Here is a 16,304-nt window from a genome sequence, read left to right on the forward strand (position 1 = left end):
CTGAGCCAAATGGCCTAATGCTGCCACAAGTGAGGACTGCAGATGCTGGAGATCAGAGTCAAGATTAGAGTGGTGCTGGAAAAGCACAGCAGGTCAGGCAGCATCCGAGGAGCAGGAAAATCAACGTTTTTGGCAAAAGCCCTTCATCAGGAATGGTGAAAGGCTTTTGCCCGAAATGTCAATTTTCCTGTTCCTCGGATGCTGCCTGACCTGCTGTGCTTTTCCAGCGCTGCTCTAATCTTGACTTTAATTCTGCCGCTACCTTGTAGTCCAAAATGTGCATGCTGGACACAAAGGCCAAAATTCAACTGTTCTAAATGACTTTCTGCTGTATTATGGATAACAAGTCCCATGATAGATAGACCTTGTTTTTTTACAGTGACAGGAGTATAACACCTGCGTCAAATATAGAATATATCATTGCAACAAGGTGCAGCCTTCTTAAATGCCTTTACCCTTCATGACCATAAATTTACTAGCTAATTGGCAACCATATGCCCAAGAAGTGAGATACTGTGAACAAAGTTTAGCAGGCATTTGTACATCAAAAGCAACAAACACAAAAGTATTGCTTCTTTTGTGCTATTGACTATTTGAAATGCTATTCCAGAGCGTAGAAGCACAAATTACAATAGTACTTCTCCTGCGGCAATCCTCTTTGGGAACTGAATGTTACTTAAGTGTGGACGTTCTGGTTTCTCTTTTCTCCTTTCATGCATAATTAAGTAGAGGCAATAGATATGGTCAATGTAACCACATTAATTAAGATAGACGTGCTGAGCCTAACCCATCACTGCTCTTCATGTACTGAACAGGTCAAGTGTCAAAGATGCATAATTTAAGAGACACACAAAATTACTGCCTGTGCTAGTGACATTTCTGAATGCAGTTTTACATATCAACAATTTACAGTTCATCAGGAATCCATAAATGGAGAAGAGGTGTTTGAATTTCGTTCTCTACATCCAGTAAAACGAAGGGCAGATTTAACAGAGGCACTTAAATTTAAATATGGAGAGGAGTGATGTAGGTATTCATAAAGAGATACTATATCCACTCAGTGGAAGGTCAATAACCAGAGTTCAGATTGAAGATATTTGACAAATGTTCCAGGAAACATGCGAAAATCTGGTGGAAACAGATTCAATAGTAACCTTTAAAAGGGAATTGGATGTAGATTTTTAGAAGTGACATTTATAGTGCTGTGGTAATGTGCAGGAGAGTGAAACTAATTGGGAAGCTCTTTCAAAGAGCTGGCTGATTCAATGGGCTAAAAGTCTTTCTGTGCTCTAAGGTTCCATGATTGAAAGGCTAGTGTTGCTTCTAAAAATGGATACAATAGATGAGTGACAGAACAAAAGCATTGCACTTATAAATTATGTGACATGCCAACAGACATCACAAAGCGGATTACAGGCAAAAGGTATTTTTGAAGTTTAGTTGCTGATCTAGGAAATACGACAATCAATTCTGCACGCATCAAACTTCTACAAACAGAAATGTAATATTGATTTGATCATTTGGTTTTTATGATTTTCAATTAGGGGTTACTGTTGGCCAGAATGTAGGTATTTGCTAATGACTTCACAATGTTCAGCACCATTTGTGACTCCTCAGATAACTGAACCAGTCCATGTTCAATGCAATAAGATCTGAACAATGCCCAAATTTTGGCTGACAACTGGCAAGTAACATTCAAGGAACAAAGAGCAGTACAGTTCAGCAACAGGCCCTTCAGCCCAACATGCCTGCATCAACAGAGGACACCTTTCTAAACTAAAAACCTTTTGCCTCTAAGTGGTCCATATCCTTCGACTCCCTACCTTTCAAGTATCTGTCAAGATGCCTCTTAAAACATTGCTAATGTATCTGCTTTGTAATAAAAAAACTTGCCTGACACATCTCCTTTAAATCTTTCCCCTTGTAACTTAAACCTGTGGTATACCTTAAACGTTTCTCCCCTTGGGAAAAAAAGGCTCCTAATATCCATTCTATCCATGTTTCTAATACTTTTCAAATTTATCAGGTCATCCCTAAGTCTGACATTCAAGTGAAAATAAATATTTTTTTTTCAATCTCTCCTCACAGCAAATACCCTCCAAACCAAGCAACGCTGTGGTAAAGTTTTTTGTACTCTCTCCAAAGCCTCCACATCCTGCCGATAGTGTACTGAGCAAAAGTGAATGTACTATTCTAAACGTGGCCAAACTAAAGTTTTTGCAGCTGCAACATGACTTGCCAATTTTTATATTCTATGACCTGGCCAATGAAGGCAAACACGCCATACCCCTTTGTGATTACTGATTCACTTTTGTTGCCATTTTCAGGGAACTGTGTACCTGCAAGCCTAGATCCCTCTGTATGTTAATGCTTCCAAGAGTTCTGCTATTTCCTGTATACTTCCCTCCTTCCAAAATACTTCACCTCAAATTTCTCCAGACTAAATTTCACCTGCCATTTCTCTTCCCAAGTACCCAGCCTATCAAATATTTGCTTTAATCTCTGGCAATCCTCCTCACTATCTGCAGCTCTACCAATCTTTGTGTCATCCACAAACTTACTAATCAGACCACCTTCATCCTCTTTTAAATAATTTGTGTATGTATATTACAAGTAACAGGAGTCCCAGCATTGATTCCTGTGGAACATCACTGGTTCACCAGATCTCCAGTCAGAAAAACAACCTTCCAGCACAATTGTCTTCTATGACCAAGCTAGTTCAGTATCCATGTTACTGGATCACTGCAGATTCCATGAAATTCATGTTCTACATCAGCCTACCATGAGGGACCTTGTCAAATGCCTTGCTAAAGTACATGTAGACAACATCCGATGCCCTATCCTCAATCATCTTTGTCACTTCCTCAAAAAACTCAATCAAGCTTGTGAGACACTACCTCTCCCACTGCCTATCACCAGTAAGTCCATATTTTTCCAAATATGAGCAAATCTTGCACCTGAGAATTTTCTCCAACCTTTTCTCTACCACTGATGTAAGGCTAGATGGCCTGTAATGTCCAAGATTATCCCTATTGTGCTTCTTAAACAAAGAAACAATCTTGGTTATTGTCCACTCTTATAGGACCTCTCCTATGACGAAAGGGGATCCAAAGATTTTGTACAAGGCCCCAGCAATTTTCTCCCTTGCTCCCCTCAGTATTCTGGGTCATATCCCATAAGGTACTGAAGACTTGTCTACCCTAATGCTTTTCAAAACATACACCACCTCATGTCCTGTATACTGACATGTCCTAAAATATCAAAATACCCCTCCCAAGACTCACCAGTCACCTTGTCCTCAGTTGTGAATACTGCTGAAGTGTATTTGATAAGGACTGCATGTATTTCCTCTGGCTCCAGGCAGAAATTCCCTATTGTATCTTTTCGCAGACCAAACCTTTCTCCAGCTATCCTCTTACTCCTTATATACATATAAAATGCCCTGGGATTTTGCTTATTCCTGTTTGCCAAGGAAATTTCATGGCCCTTTTTAGCCCTCAGCCTTTCCTGCTTTCTTTATATTCTCTGAGGGCTCAGTTTGTCTTCAGTTTCCTAAACCTTATGAATGCCTACCTTTTCGTTTTGACTAAGCTCACAATTTCTCGTCATCCAAGGTTGCAACATCTTGCCATCCTTATCCTTCATTTTCACAGAATCATGCTACTCTTGAACTCTAATCATCTGACATTTAAAAGACTCCCACATGACAGATGTAGATTTACCGTCAAACAGCCATCCCCAACCTACATTTCCCAGTTCCTATCTAATTTTGTCGCAGTTAGCCTTCCCCTAATTTAGTACTTATACTCGATGAGTACCATTATCCTAATCCATAAGTAGCTTAAAACTTAATGTTCCAGAAATGCACCCAGACTGAAACTTGGATCACCTGGCTGAGCTTATTCCCCAATACCAGGTTTGGCATGGCCTCTTCGTTAGTTGGACTATTTACATTTTGTCTCAAGAAACCTTCTGATGCACCCAACAAGACTCCCCCCTACCATTCAAGCTCCAGGCACTAAGTGAATCCCAGTCAACTGAGGAGAAATTGAACTGACCCTCACATCAACCCTGGCATTTTAAAATTTTTCCTGAGCTCCTGAGCTCTACCCACATGGCCTCGCTGAATGAGCCCTGCAAGGTGACCTCCCCCAGTGACATTCACTATAATGAGTAATGCTTTTACATCCCTCTCTATCTTACCTGAAACATCCCATGCCCAGAACATTAAGTGGCCAGTCTTATACTTCTCTCAACCAAATCGCTGTAATAGCTACTTCAGCACAGTTAAGAGTACCAATCCAAGCACAAAGTTCATCTTGTCAGACTGTGTTTAAAAAAATACAAGTACATCTGTCCTTCCTTGTTGGCTTTAGTCTTTAACTCTTTATTTCACTTGCTGACCTCCTATTCTGGTTTCCACATCCACACCACACTATTTCAAACCCTCTCATGTGACATGAGCAAATCTCCCTGCCAGATACTGATGTCCTTCTAGTTTGCAACCGGTGCTCCTTGTACAGGTCCCAATGGAAGACATCCCAATGATCCACATTTCTGAACCTCTCCCACCTACACCAACTCTTTCCCCAGGTATTTAACTGTAGTACCTTCTATTCCTCACCACACTGGCATATGACATAGGGAGTAATCCTGAGATTACAATGCTCACGGTCCTGCTTTTCAATATATTACCTAAATCTCTGAACTCCCTTTGTAGGGCATCATCATTCTTCCTGCCTATGTCATTAGTACCAATATGTACTACGACCTTTGGCTACTCATTCTCCCTTTTGAGAATGTCCCAGGTCTGTTCATCCTTAACCATGGCACCGGGGAGGCAACAGTCCAATTTGGAAACCTTTTTGCAGCCACAGAAATGCCTATCTGTGCCCCTGACAATGCAGTTCTGTATCACGACTGCTCTACTGCACTTTAACTTTTCCTGCATAATGAGACATTGACAAAGATGACCAAAAGCTTGATCAAAGAATTAAATTTTAACGAGAACCTGAAAGAGCAGAGAGGGAGGTTTTAGATGGGATTTCAGAGCTGAGTGTTCAAACAGCTTAAAGCCAGAACTAGAAGAATGTTGCGAGTCTGCAGGACATTATGTAGATGGGGAAGAATGAGATCATAGTAATTTGAAAACAAGTATGAGAATTCTAAAATTTTAACCAGGAACCAAAATAGGTTCGTGAGCACAGCAATACTGGGTGAACTGACTTGTTGAAATTAAAGACACAGCAACAAAGTTTTAGCTGATGACAAATTTACAGAGAGTAGAATGTGGGAGATCTGCCCAGAATGCATTACAATAATCATGCCTGGTGGTTTCAGCAGATGAGTGGAGGAAAGAGTTGCACAACATTTTGCAGATGGAAATAAATGCTCATACTGATGGTCCAGATAAATAGTTGAAACTCATTTCAAAGCCAAAGAGAACACTATGGTTATGAATAGTCTGGTTTAATCTCAGACAGCAGCCTGGATGACGGATGCAGTTCGTACCCAGGGAACACAGACTGTGATGTTTTCTACTATTTAATTGGAGAAAATTTCTGTTCACTCAATGCTTGATATTGAACAATCTATCGGACAATTTGGAGAGAGAGAGGTTCTGAGAGAATGATGGAGAGATGGAATGGGGTGCTTTCAGCATACATGTGAAAACTGGCATGTGTGTGTCTAGATCATGTCATGAAAAACAACATGTAGCTGAGAAATAAAAGGAGACCAAGGAAGGTTCCTTGGGGATGACTGATGATAACTGCATGAATGAGATGCGGCCAGAAGCATGAAGCAAGATATTCGCACACAGTAAAGAAATAAATTACACATTCAGGGATCATGGACAAGATAGAGAAATTAGATCTGAAAGGAACAAGACAAATTGGCTATTCTTTGACAAGTGGACAATGATTTCCATTTAGAAAGAGTGTAGGCCAGTGACTGAAGTGTGTTCTCTGACAATTCTGACAAGCACTGGACCGAAGCTTCATTAACTGGTCAGATGATAATGACAAGATCATGAAGATGATTTCATTTTTAAAAAGAAAAAAAAGAGATAAATGTGGACAATGAACTGAATTAAATGAGAACCTCAAAGGTGACAGAAACACGAAGGTTTGAAGATGATCAGTGGCAGTGAGAATAGTGATGTGAAGTGGTGCCAAGTGGTCTCAATGCTAAAATAAATTGATGAGGTGCTCAGACTTGGTATTAGAACTAAGAGTTGCTAAGTTGGACACAAAACAGATTAAAAACATAGAAAGGTCATACATTGGTAGCAGGAGGGAAAGCTTGAATGGAATACAGAAGAAAAAGATATGGAAGCTGATGTGGACATATTAAATAGGGTGCACAAGGAGGCAGCAGGGTATGGGATTGGTAGAGAATGCAAGAGGGCAAGGTGCAAACCAACAAGGTGAGCTTGGTTGCAGTCCACATGCAAATATGGGTAAAAGCAGGACAAATCAGAGATTACATAACCAAGAGCTATAGAATTAAGCATAAATCAATAGATGAGAATCCAATGACTGCAGGTAACCAGTCAATGAAAAGATGTAGATAGGCAGAGTGTCAAAGAGAATGCAAGAGTTGACATTGCCTAAAGCCAACAAACAGTAGGAAAAATGAGTGTCAGAGAAATTTGTGGAAAAATGCAGCAGACTTCTAAAGAAAGAATCAGAATCTTTAACAAGGTATGACTGTCTGAACATAAGAATTGAATGGGAAAGTAGAGTTCAAGAAGGAATGCATCTTTTTCCAGACAGCATAAATTAGAGGAAGTCAAATAGGTTTACCAGTTGATGATGTCCAGATTATGACTCAATTAAATGAAAAGACGAATCAGAGATAGCAAGAAAGCTACAGTGTGATAGTCATCTGCTGGAAAAATGTTTTTAGTGTACTGAGTGCAGCTGAAGTACCTAAATACCAGAAAGTAGGAGAATTGGTCATGTTAAGACTATTATGGTCTGGAGATCTGAGCAGGATCTTGAGTTTGGCAGCTAGAACAAATAATTTAATCACTTTATTAGGACAAAGTGCAATTTAAACTTTCTTGCCAAAAAGCTCTTTGCTGCAAATGCTGGAATGGAGTGCTGAAGGGAAAACCAGCAGTGTATGCAGCTGTTGAAACCATCATCTTTTTAAGCAAAATAGTCAAACAGCATTATGATGTCTAATAAATTTTGTGGACAGAAGCGAATATTTAATATTGTGTGGTGTTGTTCTGGAATCTCAGGATATCAGTACAGTGCCAGATAACAGAAATGCACATAGATGAGGATTTGCATCATGTCAGAATGCAGTCAACTGAAACTGGTCTTATACAATACATAACATTCATGGACCACAGCAAGAATGGAGCAAACGGTAAATGGACACAGAAGGTACTTTGCACAAATGGGCATGGTAGATTAAAACGCAAAATTGGTCGACAACGTTGCTTTTCTTGTATGATTCTCACTAGCCATCATCATGTGACAAAGTCATTCTTCTCTATTGCTGAAAAGGAAAGATCACAACCTACTGCTTTTGATTGCATTTCCCAGAACCTGCAAACTACCATATGCAAGCTTGAGAATCTGTAGTCTGAAAGCCATCATAATTTTATCACTATTACTCATACAACCTTAATTGTTTCAGGCCATATGTAAGGCTAAAGGCCATGAGAAAAAAGGAGTTCAACAGAGATTCAAAAAAGTTAGAATTCAAAACTATACACTTGGTGAACGAAATACATTATTGATAGATTTCACTTACTGAACCAGGAATCACTCCTCAAGAGACTTGAGGAAAACAAAAAAAAACTGTCAATTTAAAGTTGCACCTAAATATGAAAAAAGAATGGCTTACTGCTGTTCTCATATAAAAGGTTTTAATGGGCAACACTTTATTTTAATGCAAGAAACCAGAAACAAAATAATGTTATTGAGAGCAATTTCTACAGAGAGTTCATACAAGCAACCACTGTTGAAGAACTAAGACTGAAAACTTCACTGCTGATTTAGTACAAGTTTCCTTGTACATCATTTTTAACTCAAACATAATACATTCTTTATCACATGTTAAATCTAACTTCCTTCTGAACATACAACAGCATGTAGCTGCCAACTTTCCAAGGTTAGAACTTTTTATTAAGGTTCAGAGAAAATCAAAATAAAAAGAAATTTAGTACTTACTCTGAAGGCATACTCGTCATGACTAGTGTTCTGCTTGGCTAGGAAAATAAAGAAAATCAGAATCAATTCTTAAAGCCTATATTCATTCCTGGTCATGCTGATAAACACAATTACAGCAAGGATTTTTCAAGAACCGGAACAGCAGATTGTGGTCAAAGAGTTTGTTGTAATTTGCTGATAAAACAGTTTAATGTAATACAAGAGAGTACTTTCACAGTTCTGATGAAGGATCACAGGCCTGAAATGTTAACTCTGTTTCTCATGAGATGGTGCCTGATCTGCTGAGTGTGTCCAGTATTTGCTGTTATTTATTTTAGCCAGTGCTTCTTTCCTTCTACATTATTGCACGTAACAATGTTTAAATTAATATCACCAATTTCTGTTTATAGTTATGAGCCATACTTTTATTTTCTGTGCTTAAAATAGAAGAATTTAAAAAAAAAATCATTCAGGGAAAATGGGCATCAAGTAGTGATATTTCTGCGTGGTCAATCCAAGCCAATGTCTTGAAATGCTGCAGACCATGTGGGGAAAATACACGAACATTACATCTGGTAAGGAGTGCCAACACTTGTTGCAGTAATGGCGAAAAAACAGCAATATATTTCCAAGTCTGGATGTTATGTCAATTGGACATAATCAGTGTCTATCCTGTTTTTATAGTCGGGAGAATTATTTATCCATGTTAACTGCAAGGATACTGATGTTGGGAGTTTTAAACCAAATATCAATGATTTGGTTACATTTTATTGTACATGACAGTTATATTCTGACACTTGTGAAGGACAAAAAACACTTGGCACTAATTAACTTAATCTGGGGGTTATTCAGTCTAAATGCATATAGGCATAGTCAGTTTCACCATGAAAAAACTGGAAACAGCAGCAATCAACAATCAGTTGCAAACCTTATGCTACTTGATCTTACGGAGAGAAGACCATTGATAAAGCAACTGAAAATGTTTAGGCCTGAGACATTATGCTGAGGAATTTCTGCAGCTATACAATAAAGCTGTTGATTAGTCTCCACCAGTACTACCTTCTTGTGATAGATGTGACTCCAGAATATCAAGAGTTTTCCTCATGATCCTTACTTCATATTTTGCTAGAACTCCTGGTGACATAGTCAATTGCTGCCCAGATATTAAGGATACTACCCTCACCTTACCTATGGAAATTAACTCAATTTGACCATGTTTGGATCAAGACTACACTAAGAACTTAGAATATTACAGAACAGGCCCCCCATATCAGCACTAGCCACAATACTGTTTTAAACGAATCCTATCAGCCTGCACATGGCCCATATCCCTCTAATTCCTGCCTGATATGCCTAAAAGGTCTGGAACTGAGTAATCCAAGCAGATCTGAATGTGAGCATTGTTCAGCAGGTTTATCAGTGACTAAGTACTACTTAATAGCACTACTGATGACATCTTTCAGTGTTTTGCTCATGACTCAGAGTAGGCTGAGACAGCAACAACTAACCGAGTAGATTTGTCCTGATTTTGTGGACAGGTCAGAGATGGGCAACTTTTCACATTGCTGGGTAAAGGCCTGTGTTGTAGCTGTATTGGAATAACTTGGCACAGAGTGGGGCGAGGGAGGGCTGTACAAGTCTTCAGTTCAGTCCTTGGCACGGACATGATGGGCCAATGAGACTCCTTTCATGCTCCAAAAACTCTGACTATTGCTGCAATATAGTCAATGCCTTTAACGATTTCTGGATTTCACATACAGTGAAGATTGAAATCTGAAATTCTGGGAACCCTTTGCGGCGGCTGGGATGCACCATCCACACAGCACACATCCACCCCCCCGCCTTACTCCCAACACACATTGGTGAGCATGGGGAGATTTTTGGATCCTCTTACAACCATTCCTAACTAATGGAGCTATTATATTTTGGTCACACTGTGGGTAACCTTGACTTAATATGAATATTTCAACTGAAAATAAAAAAGTAGATTTAATGGAATACTTTATCAGTATTTTGACTGAACATAGAACTTGTCACAAACTCAATTTGTTTTATTTAAATTATTTCCTTCATTTAGTAAATAAACCTAATGAATAACGTTTGAGGCAACAACCTTGATAGAAAAATGTTTTCTCTTAGTAATAGAAAACATAAGTTCTGCAGAAAGTCAGCAGGTCTGGCAGCATCTGGGAGAGAGAAGCAAAGTTAATGTTTTGAGTTCAGTATAAGCGTTCTTCAGAACTGGACTCAACATCAACTCTGTTTTTCTCTCCAGCGATGCTTCCAGAGATAGCTGGCTTTCTCCAGCACTATTTTTATTTCAGATCTCAAGTATCCACAGTGTTTTGCTTTTATTCTGAAAGAAAATATATTGCATCAGTAATTTTTTTGTAATACTGATCATCTTCCAATAATCCTGATATTATTCAAAAAATGAAGGTGAAAAGATTTTTAAAAAGTGAAAATATATGCCAACAAACTGAAGACGAAATGCAATCTGAATGCAGATCTATCCTTTAAGAATTGAGATGACATATTTCTATATAAGTATATAGGAAATGCCAATACCATTTTGCTTGGAAAATATCATCTTGCTAAATAATTTCCCAAAAAAGACAAAATTCAAAGGAAATTAAGAAACCATTGATTACTGTAGCCCGCACAAGAACTGCAGGATATTGATAATGGGAGACTTTGAATATCCAAATATAGATGGCAATTGGCAACAGGAGGAAGAAATTCATGAAATGCATATCAGAAAATTGTTTGGTCAGTATGTTGCCAGCCCAAGGAGAAGGGCAGTACTGTTGAATCCAGTTTTGGGCATGAACTGGAGTATGTTTCAATGGGTGAACATTTGTAAAACAGTTCTTATGTAATCATAATGTGGAGGTGACAGTGTTGGACTGGGATGGACAAGGTCAGAAGTCACATGACAAAGGAGCAGCACTCCAAAAGCTTGTGATTTCAAATAACCTGTTGGACATTGACCTGATGTTGTGTTACTTCTGACCTTATATAATCAAATTGAGATTATGGGAGAAGGGTACAATCCTTCATATAATCAATAATTTAAAAATATTTGACTGGAGGAGGATTAACTTCAGTAAGTTGAAAAGAGATCTTGCCAAGGTAAAACAGTGGGAAACTTTTAAAGAGACAACAATTCAGTAACAGAGCAGACAAATTTCTGGGAAAGGGAAAGAAGGCTTTCAAATATAGACCTCTCTGGATGACTGTACATGTAGCTGTTAAAGTGACACAGAAGTACAGGTGATGAGGGGTGAATCAACTCCCCTCTTTTAACCTCCTTCGTTACCACTAACTAAGTTTTATTTTCCTTTGAGCACAACATAATTTAAAGGTGTAGTTTCACAGTGCCTAGTAAGGAGCCAACTGCTAGGTTTTCTTGTGCAAAAAAAAATCAGGTTTAAAATTTGTTAATGAGGAAAGTAATAAAGATGAGATGTCAACAATACTTGCACATAAATATAAAGTTAAAGAGCGATAGAGCCTAGTTCAAAAAGGAAGGTCAAAGAATACACAGTTTAACGTCCATAAAATGTGCTTGGAGGCAAGGTTTTAATCTGAGATTACAGCTATTTAAGTGATGTTTTATATCGTCAGTGGTTTGAGTTGTTCTTTGAGTTCATGGCATTCCGATGTTCTCACTAAGTTATTTGTTCCTTGAGAGTCTGAGAGCGATATTCACCCAGCTCTTCATGTCACAAGTACATTTTCTCTGTGCAGAAATAGCTCCCCACAATACAGCTGGCCTGTATATCCCAGTGTCTAATTCCAATGTCCAATTGTAAACTATGTCTTTCATCTTTACTGTGTGAAACTTAACCTACTGCTATAAATCAAATAGATGAAATTTTCTTCCACCTTGATTAGTTTGTGTCTTTTGATAAAATGTTAGTTTTAGTTCAGTTCAGTAATGGTTTTGTTTATTCCATGTTGACTTTATGAAGCTTGGCTAATTTGTGTGAGTACCTGATTGCTGCAGCCAAGTCAATGCACAGAATCCAGTGGCCAAGAGCAGAGCGGGGATGGCAGAGCCAGTGGACTTGGAGCGAAGATGACCACTGGTTGAGAATTAGTGGAGCCCAGGCGGACCATTTAGAAGCCCTTATAGCAAGACTGGAATGTCTGTCTTTTTGGCTTTATTTCTTACTTCCCTTATTTGTACATGTATATCTGTAATGCAGTGTAACATTTGCGTTTATTTTCTCTACGTCTTGCACCTAAGACTCGCATTTAGGTACTTTGTACCCAAGATGACACCATCTTGGTGACATTGTATAGTTTTCACTGAACTCGTTCTTTTGTAACTCAAGTACATATGACAATAAACGACTTTAAATGGAGCGGTCTGAATGACGTGGGCTACGGCAAGATTTGTGATGGAATCCAGCAAGACCCATCTCAATGTTGAATGTATCACACAGCTCATCAAAAGCATTTAAGAGGAAATGAAACAAATTTTTCACAGGGCAACAAGTTGCGAACTAAGGAGGATTACTGCGCATTACCCCTTATTGAAGCCACAAGGTGCATCATTAATAGTCAGCTTCCTACCTTATTAAATATAACAAACAAGCTCAATACCAAGAATTATTGAGATGCAAGTCAGAATGGGTACCTGGCTTCAGTCACCACTGGCCACAACCAATCTCCAGCAGCAACATATCAAGGTATGCTCCTTGGACATAAGCCAAATCCATCTCACGTGTTTTGGGCAGAACAACAGTAAAAAGGACTATTATTTGAATGGCAAAAAATTGCAGCATGCAGATGTGCAGAGGAACCTGGATGTCTTTGTGCATGAATTACAGAAGGTTGGTCTGCAGGAGCAACAGGTAATTAAGAAGGCAAATGGAATTTTGTCCTTCATAGCTAAAGGGAATTAGTTTAAAAGCAGAGAGGTTATGTTGCAGCTGCATAACTGGCGAGGCCACACCTGGAGTACCGCATGCAGTTTTGATTTCTTTACTTTAGAAAGGATGTACTGGCACTAGAGGGGGTGCAGGCGAGCTTCAGTAAGTTGATTCTGGAGTTGAAGGGGTTGGCTTATGAGGAGAGACTGAGTAGAGTGGGATTATATTCATTGGAAATTAGAACAATGAAGGGGGACCTTATAGAAACAAAATTATTAAGGGAGTACATAAGAATAGAGCTGAGAGGATATTTTCACTGGCGGGTGAAACTAGAAGAGGGCATAGCCTCAAAATTTGGGGGAGCATATTTAGGACTGAATTGAGAACTTCTGGCTGAACTTCTTCACCCAGAGGGTTGTAAATCTATGGAATACCCTGCCCAGTGAAGTAGTTGAGGCTCCCTCATTGAATGCTTTTAAAGCAAATATAGATAATTGTTTGAATAGTAAAGGAATTAAAAGGTTATGGTGAGAGGGCACGTAAGTGGAGGTGAGGCCACAATAAGATCAGTGATGATCTTATTGAATGGCGGAGCAGGCTCGAAGAGCCAGATAGCTTACTCTTGCCCCTAGTTCTTATGACATTAGAATCTGCCATGGACCAAAATCTAAGAACATGAATGCCACATCTCTGTTCCACTTACCAGGGTCCTAACCTTATTGCAATTCAATGCTGCAGCAAGGACACTATGCAATCAAGGACACCAACCAGGCTGCATCTCTAGCCCAAATAAATAAAAAAACTGTGGATGCTGCAAATCAGAAACAAGAACAACAATTGCTGGAAAAACACAGCAGGTCTGGCAGCATTTATGGAGAGAAAGCCGTGTGTTAACGCTTAGGGCACAGTGAAGTTCTGAACAGGAGATTTCCCAGCAATTTCTGCTTTTGCATCTTTGGCTTGTTTGCTTATATCATAGTTCTTCTTCACTCTGAATATATTTGAATGCTTATAACAACTCTGCCATGCATTGGCTTGTCGTTGTGCACTTTGCATTTCAGCTGGAGATACCAGACTCTCAGTACTACAGTATTGTCTTACAATTTGGCGCACACAAAACCAAGCAGTTTGTCGTGGCTGGCAGCATACCTCAGTCAAATCGAGGAGGACAGCCTTTGCTCAAGGGGTTCTGGCACAGTAAGTGGAGGCTATCCTCTGATATCAGTACCGGATTATCAACATGTTCAGTCGGTCGCTCAGGGCTATCAAAAGTCAGGATCCTCTCTTTGCGAGGGGAGACATGCCGAACATCAGGCAGCCCACCAATCACCCTGACTCTCTCTGCTCTTCTGGGGGCTGTTTTGCTCTTGGATTGAGAGAGAGAAGCAGGTATAAAAGCAGATTAGAGTGAGTGATAAAGGTGTTACTTTGGGTGGAGCCATCCCGAGCGAGTGACTACACAGCAAAGAGGGCTTGCAGAATGAGAGGGGTTGGGGTGTGAGAGAATGAGTAAGGGAAGATGTTGCAATTAATAATGAAAGTGGTACAGCATGAGACTTACAGGGAGGTGAATGCAGTACCAGAGATAGAATGAGTGTGAGATATCAAAGAGGAGATTGTACCACATGCTGAAGTGGAGAAGGCCATCAACATTCTTCCTACATTACTGCATTCCACCCGCAGTTAGCACAGCTGATTTGATGGCTGGTTTGCGATGCGGTGATGTCAACAGCGGAGGTTCAATTCCCACATGTGTCGAGGTCACTTTTAAGGATCTGCCTTCTCAACTTTGTTGCTTACTTGAGGCATGGTGACCCTCAGGTTAAACTTATCTCCTGTCACCAATGCGAGAGCAACTTCATAATCCTCTGGCAAGATAGTGACTGTTACTACACAGTAAATCTACAAGTGGTGTTCCCCACTTACAGGATACAGCTGTTAAGTGAAAAAAGATGCGTTTCAATGCTGATATAATGCTATGTATATAGGCTGGACATCCATCGACTAGCAGACTGTATCAAACACCATGTCCCACTAACCACTTACAGCTGGTAGCAGGCTACTCATGGTCAATCAATCAGTCAGAGTTTGCAATCTTCAGAAAAGCATATCCAGAATTAGATGGGATTCTGTTATTGGAAATTATTTGATAAATAAATTGGTCTATGCTAAGAATTTTACCAGAACCAAGTTAAGAGCATCAGTTGGACCTGCAATGAGATGGATTTGCATGTGTTGAAGCTATGCATATTAAAACACAGGACCCTGGCTTATGTGAGCAAAACAAAAGGGTATATTCATTGAAATTGTTTAAAAAAAAACAATGAGTAATGCAGCTAACTTGTGCTGCATCCGCATGGCAAGACCCTAACTAATCAGAATCTACAGGTCTGGTCTGAGAATTAAGATTGATAGTTAACGGTTCTTGGTGTATCTCCTTGTCAATTATGGCCCAATTCGCAGCCTCTTCTCACTTTATGTAAACGATGTGGAGATGCCAGTGTTGGACTTGGGGGGGGATGCGGGGGGTTGGAGAACAACTTTAAAAATCACACAACACCAGATTATAGCCCATAGTTGAACAATAACCTGGTGTTATGTGGTTTTAACTCTGTGCAAAATGGTATCGCTATTTCACAGAATCATAGAATCTCTACGGCCCAATAGGTCCACCACAACCTGACGAAGAGTAACCCACCCAGACCCATTCCCCTACCCTATTACTTTACATTTATCCCTGACTAATGCACCTAAGCTACACATCCCTGATCACTATGGGCAATTGAGCATGCCCAATTCACTTAACGTGCACATCTTTTAGATTGAGAGAGGAAACTGGAGTCCTTGGAGGAAACCTACGCAGACAGGGAGAATGTGCAGACTCCATACAGTCACCCAAGGCTGGAATCGAATCTGGGTCACTGGCGCTGCTAACCACTGAGCCACTGTATGGCCCCACGTCTGTTTCAAGTCTATTTCTTACACCATAATTCTGATGATTGCAAGATGAAAAGCTTCCACTTCTAGCTGCTTCCTACCAGGTTTTGCAGTACTGAGCATTTATTTATAACCCCATAAATAGTAAAATGATATTCAGAGAAAGAGTACAGCTGATTAAAGGAGCAAAGAAGGGATTATCTTGTTGAGGTACAGCAGACTTCTCCAACACAAAGACAACATGGTTTTTCTCCATCATATGTAAATGCTACCCCTTGAAAGAGGGGCTGAATGGGATGATTGTGTGTAATGGAGGGAC

The 16,304-nt window shown here is 39.7% G+C and overlaps 1 protein-coding gene across 2 annotated transcripts in view; it reads right to left on the reverse strand.

Moving 5' to 3' along the window:
* The window catches only part of mcph1 (microcephalin 1), a 330,444-nt gene that overhangs the window by 215,695 nt on the left and 98,445 nt on the right, over positions 1-16,304 (reverse strand). For both annotated transcript variants that reach the window (XM_087978353.1, XM_043679276.2), the window contains exon 11: positions 8,190-8,227. In XM_087978353.1, the coding sequence (XP_087834479.1) occupies positions 8,190-8,227 (38 nt within the window). The remainder of the gene's footprint in view (positions 1-8,189; positions 8,228-16,304) is intronic.

Source organism: Chiloscyllium plagiosum, unplaced genomic scaffold (assembly GCF_037043375.1).
Source record: "Chiloscyllium plagiosum isolate Xiang-an unplaced genomic scaffold, Cpla_swu_hap1 HiC_scaffold_3, whole genome shotgun sequence".
NCBI lineage: Eukaryota > Metazoa > Chordata > Chondrichthyes > Orectolobiformes > Hemiscylliidae > Chiloscyllium > Chiloscyllium plagiosum.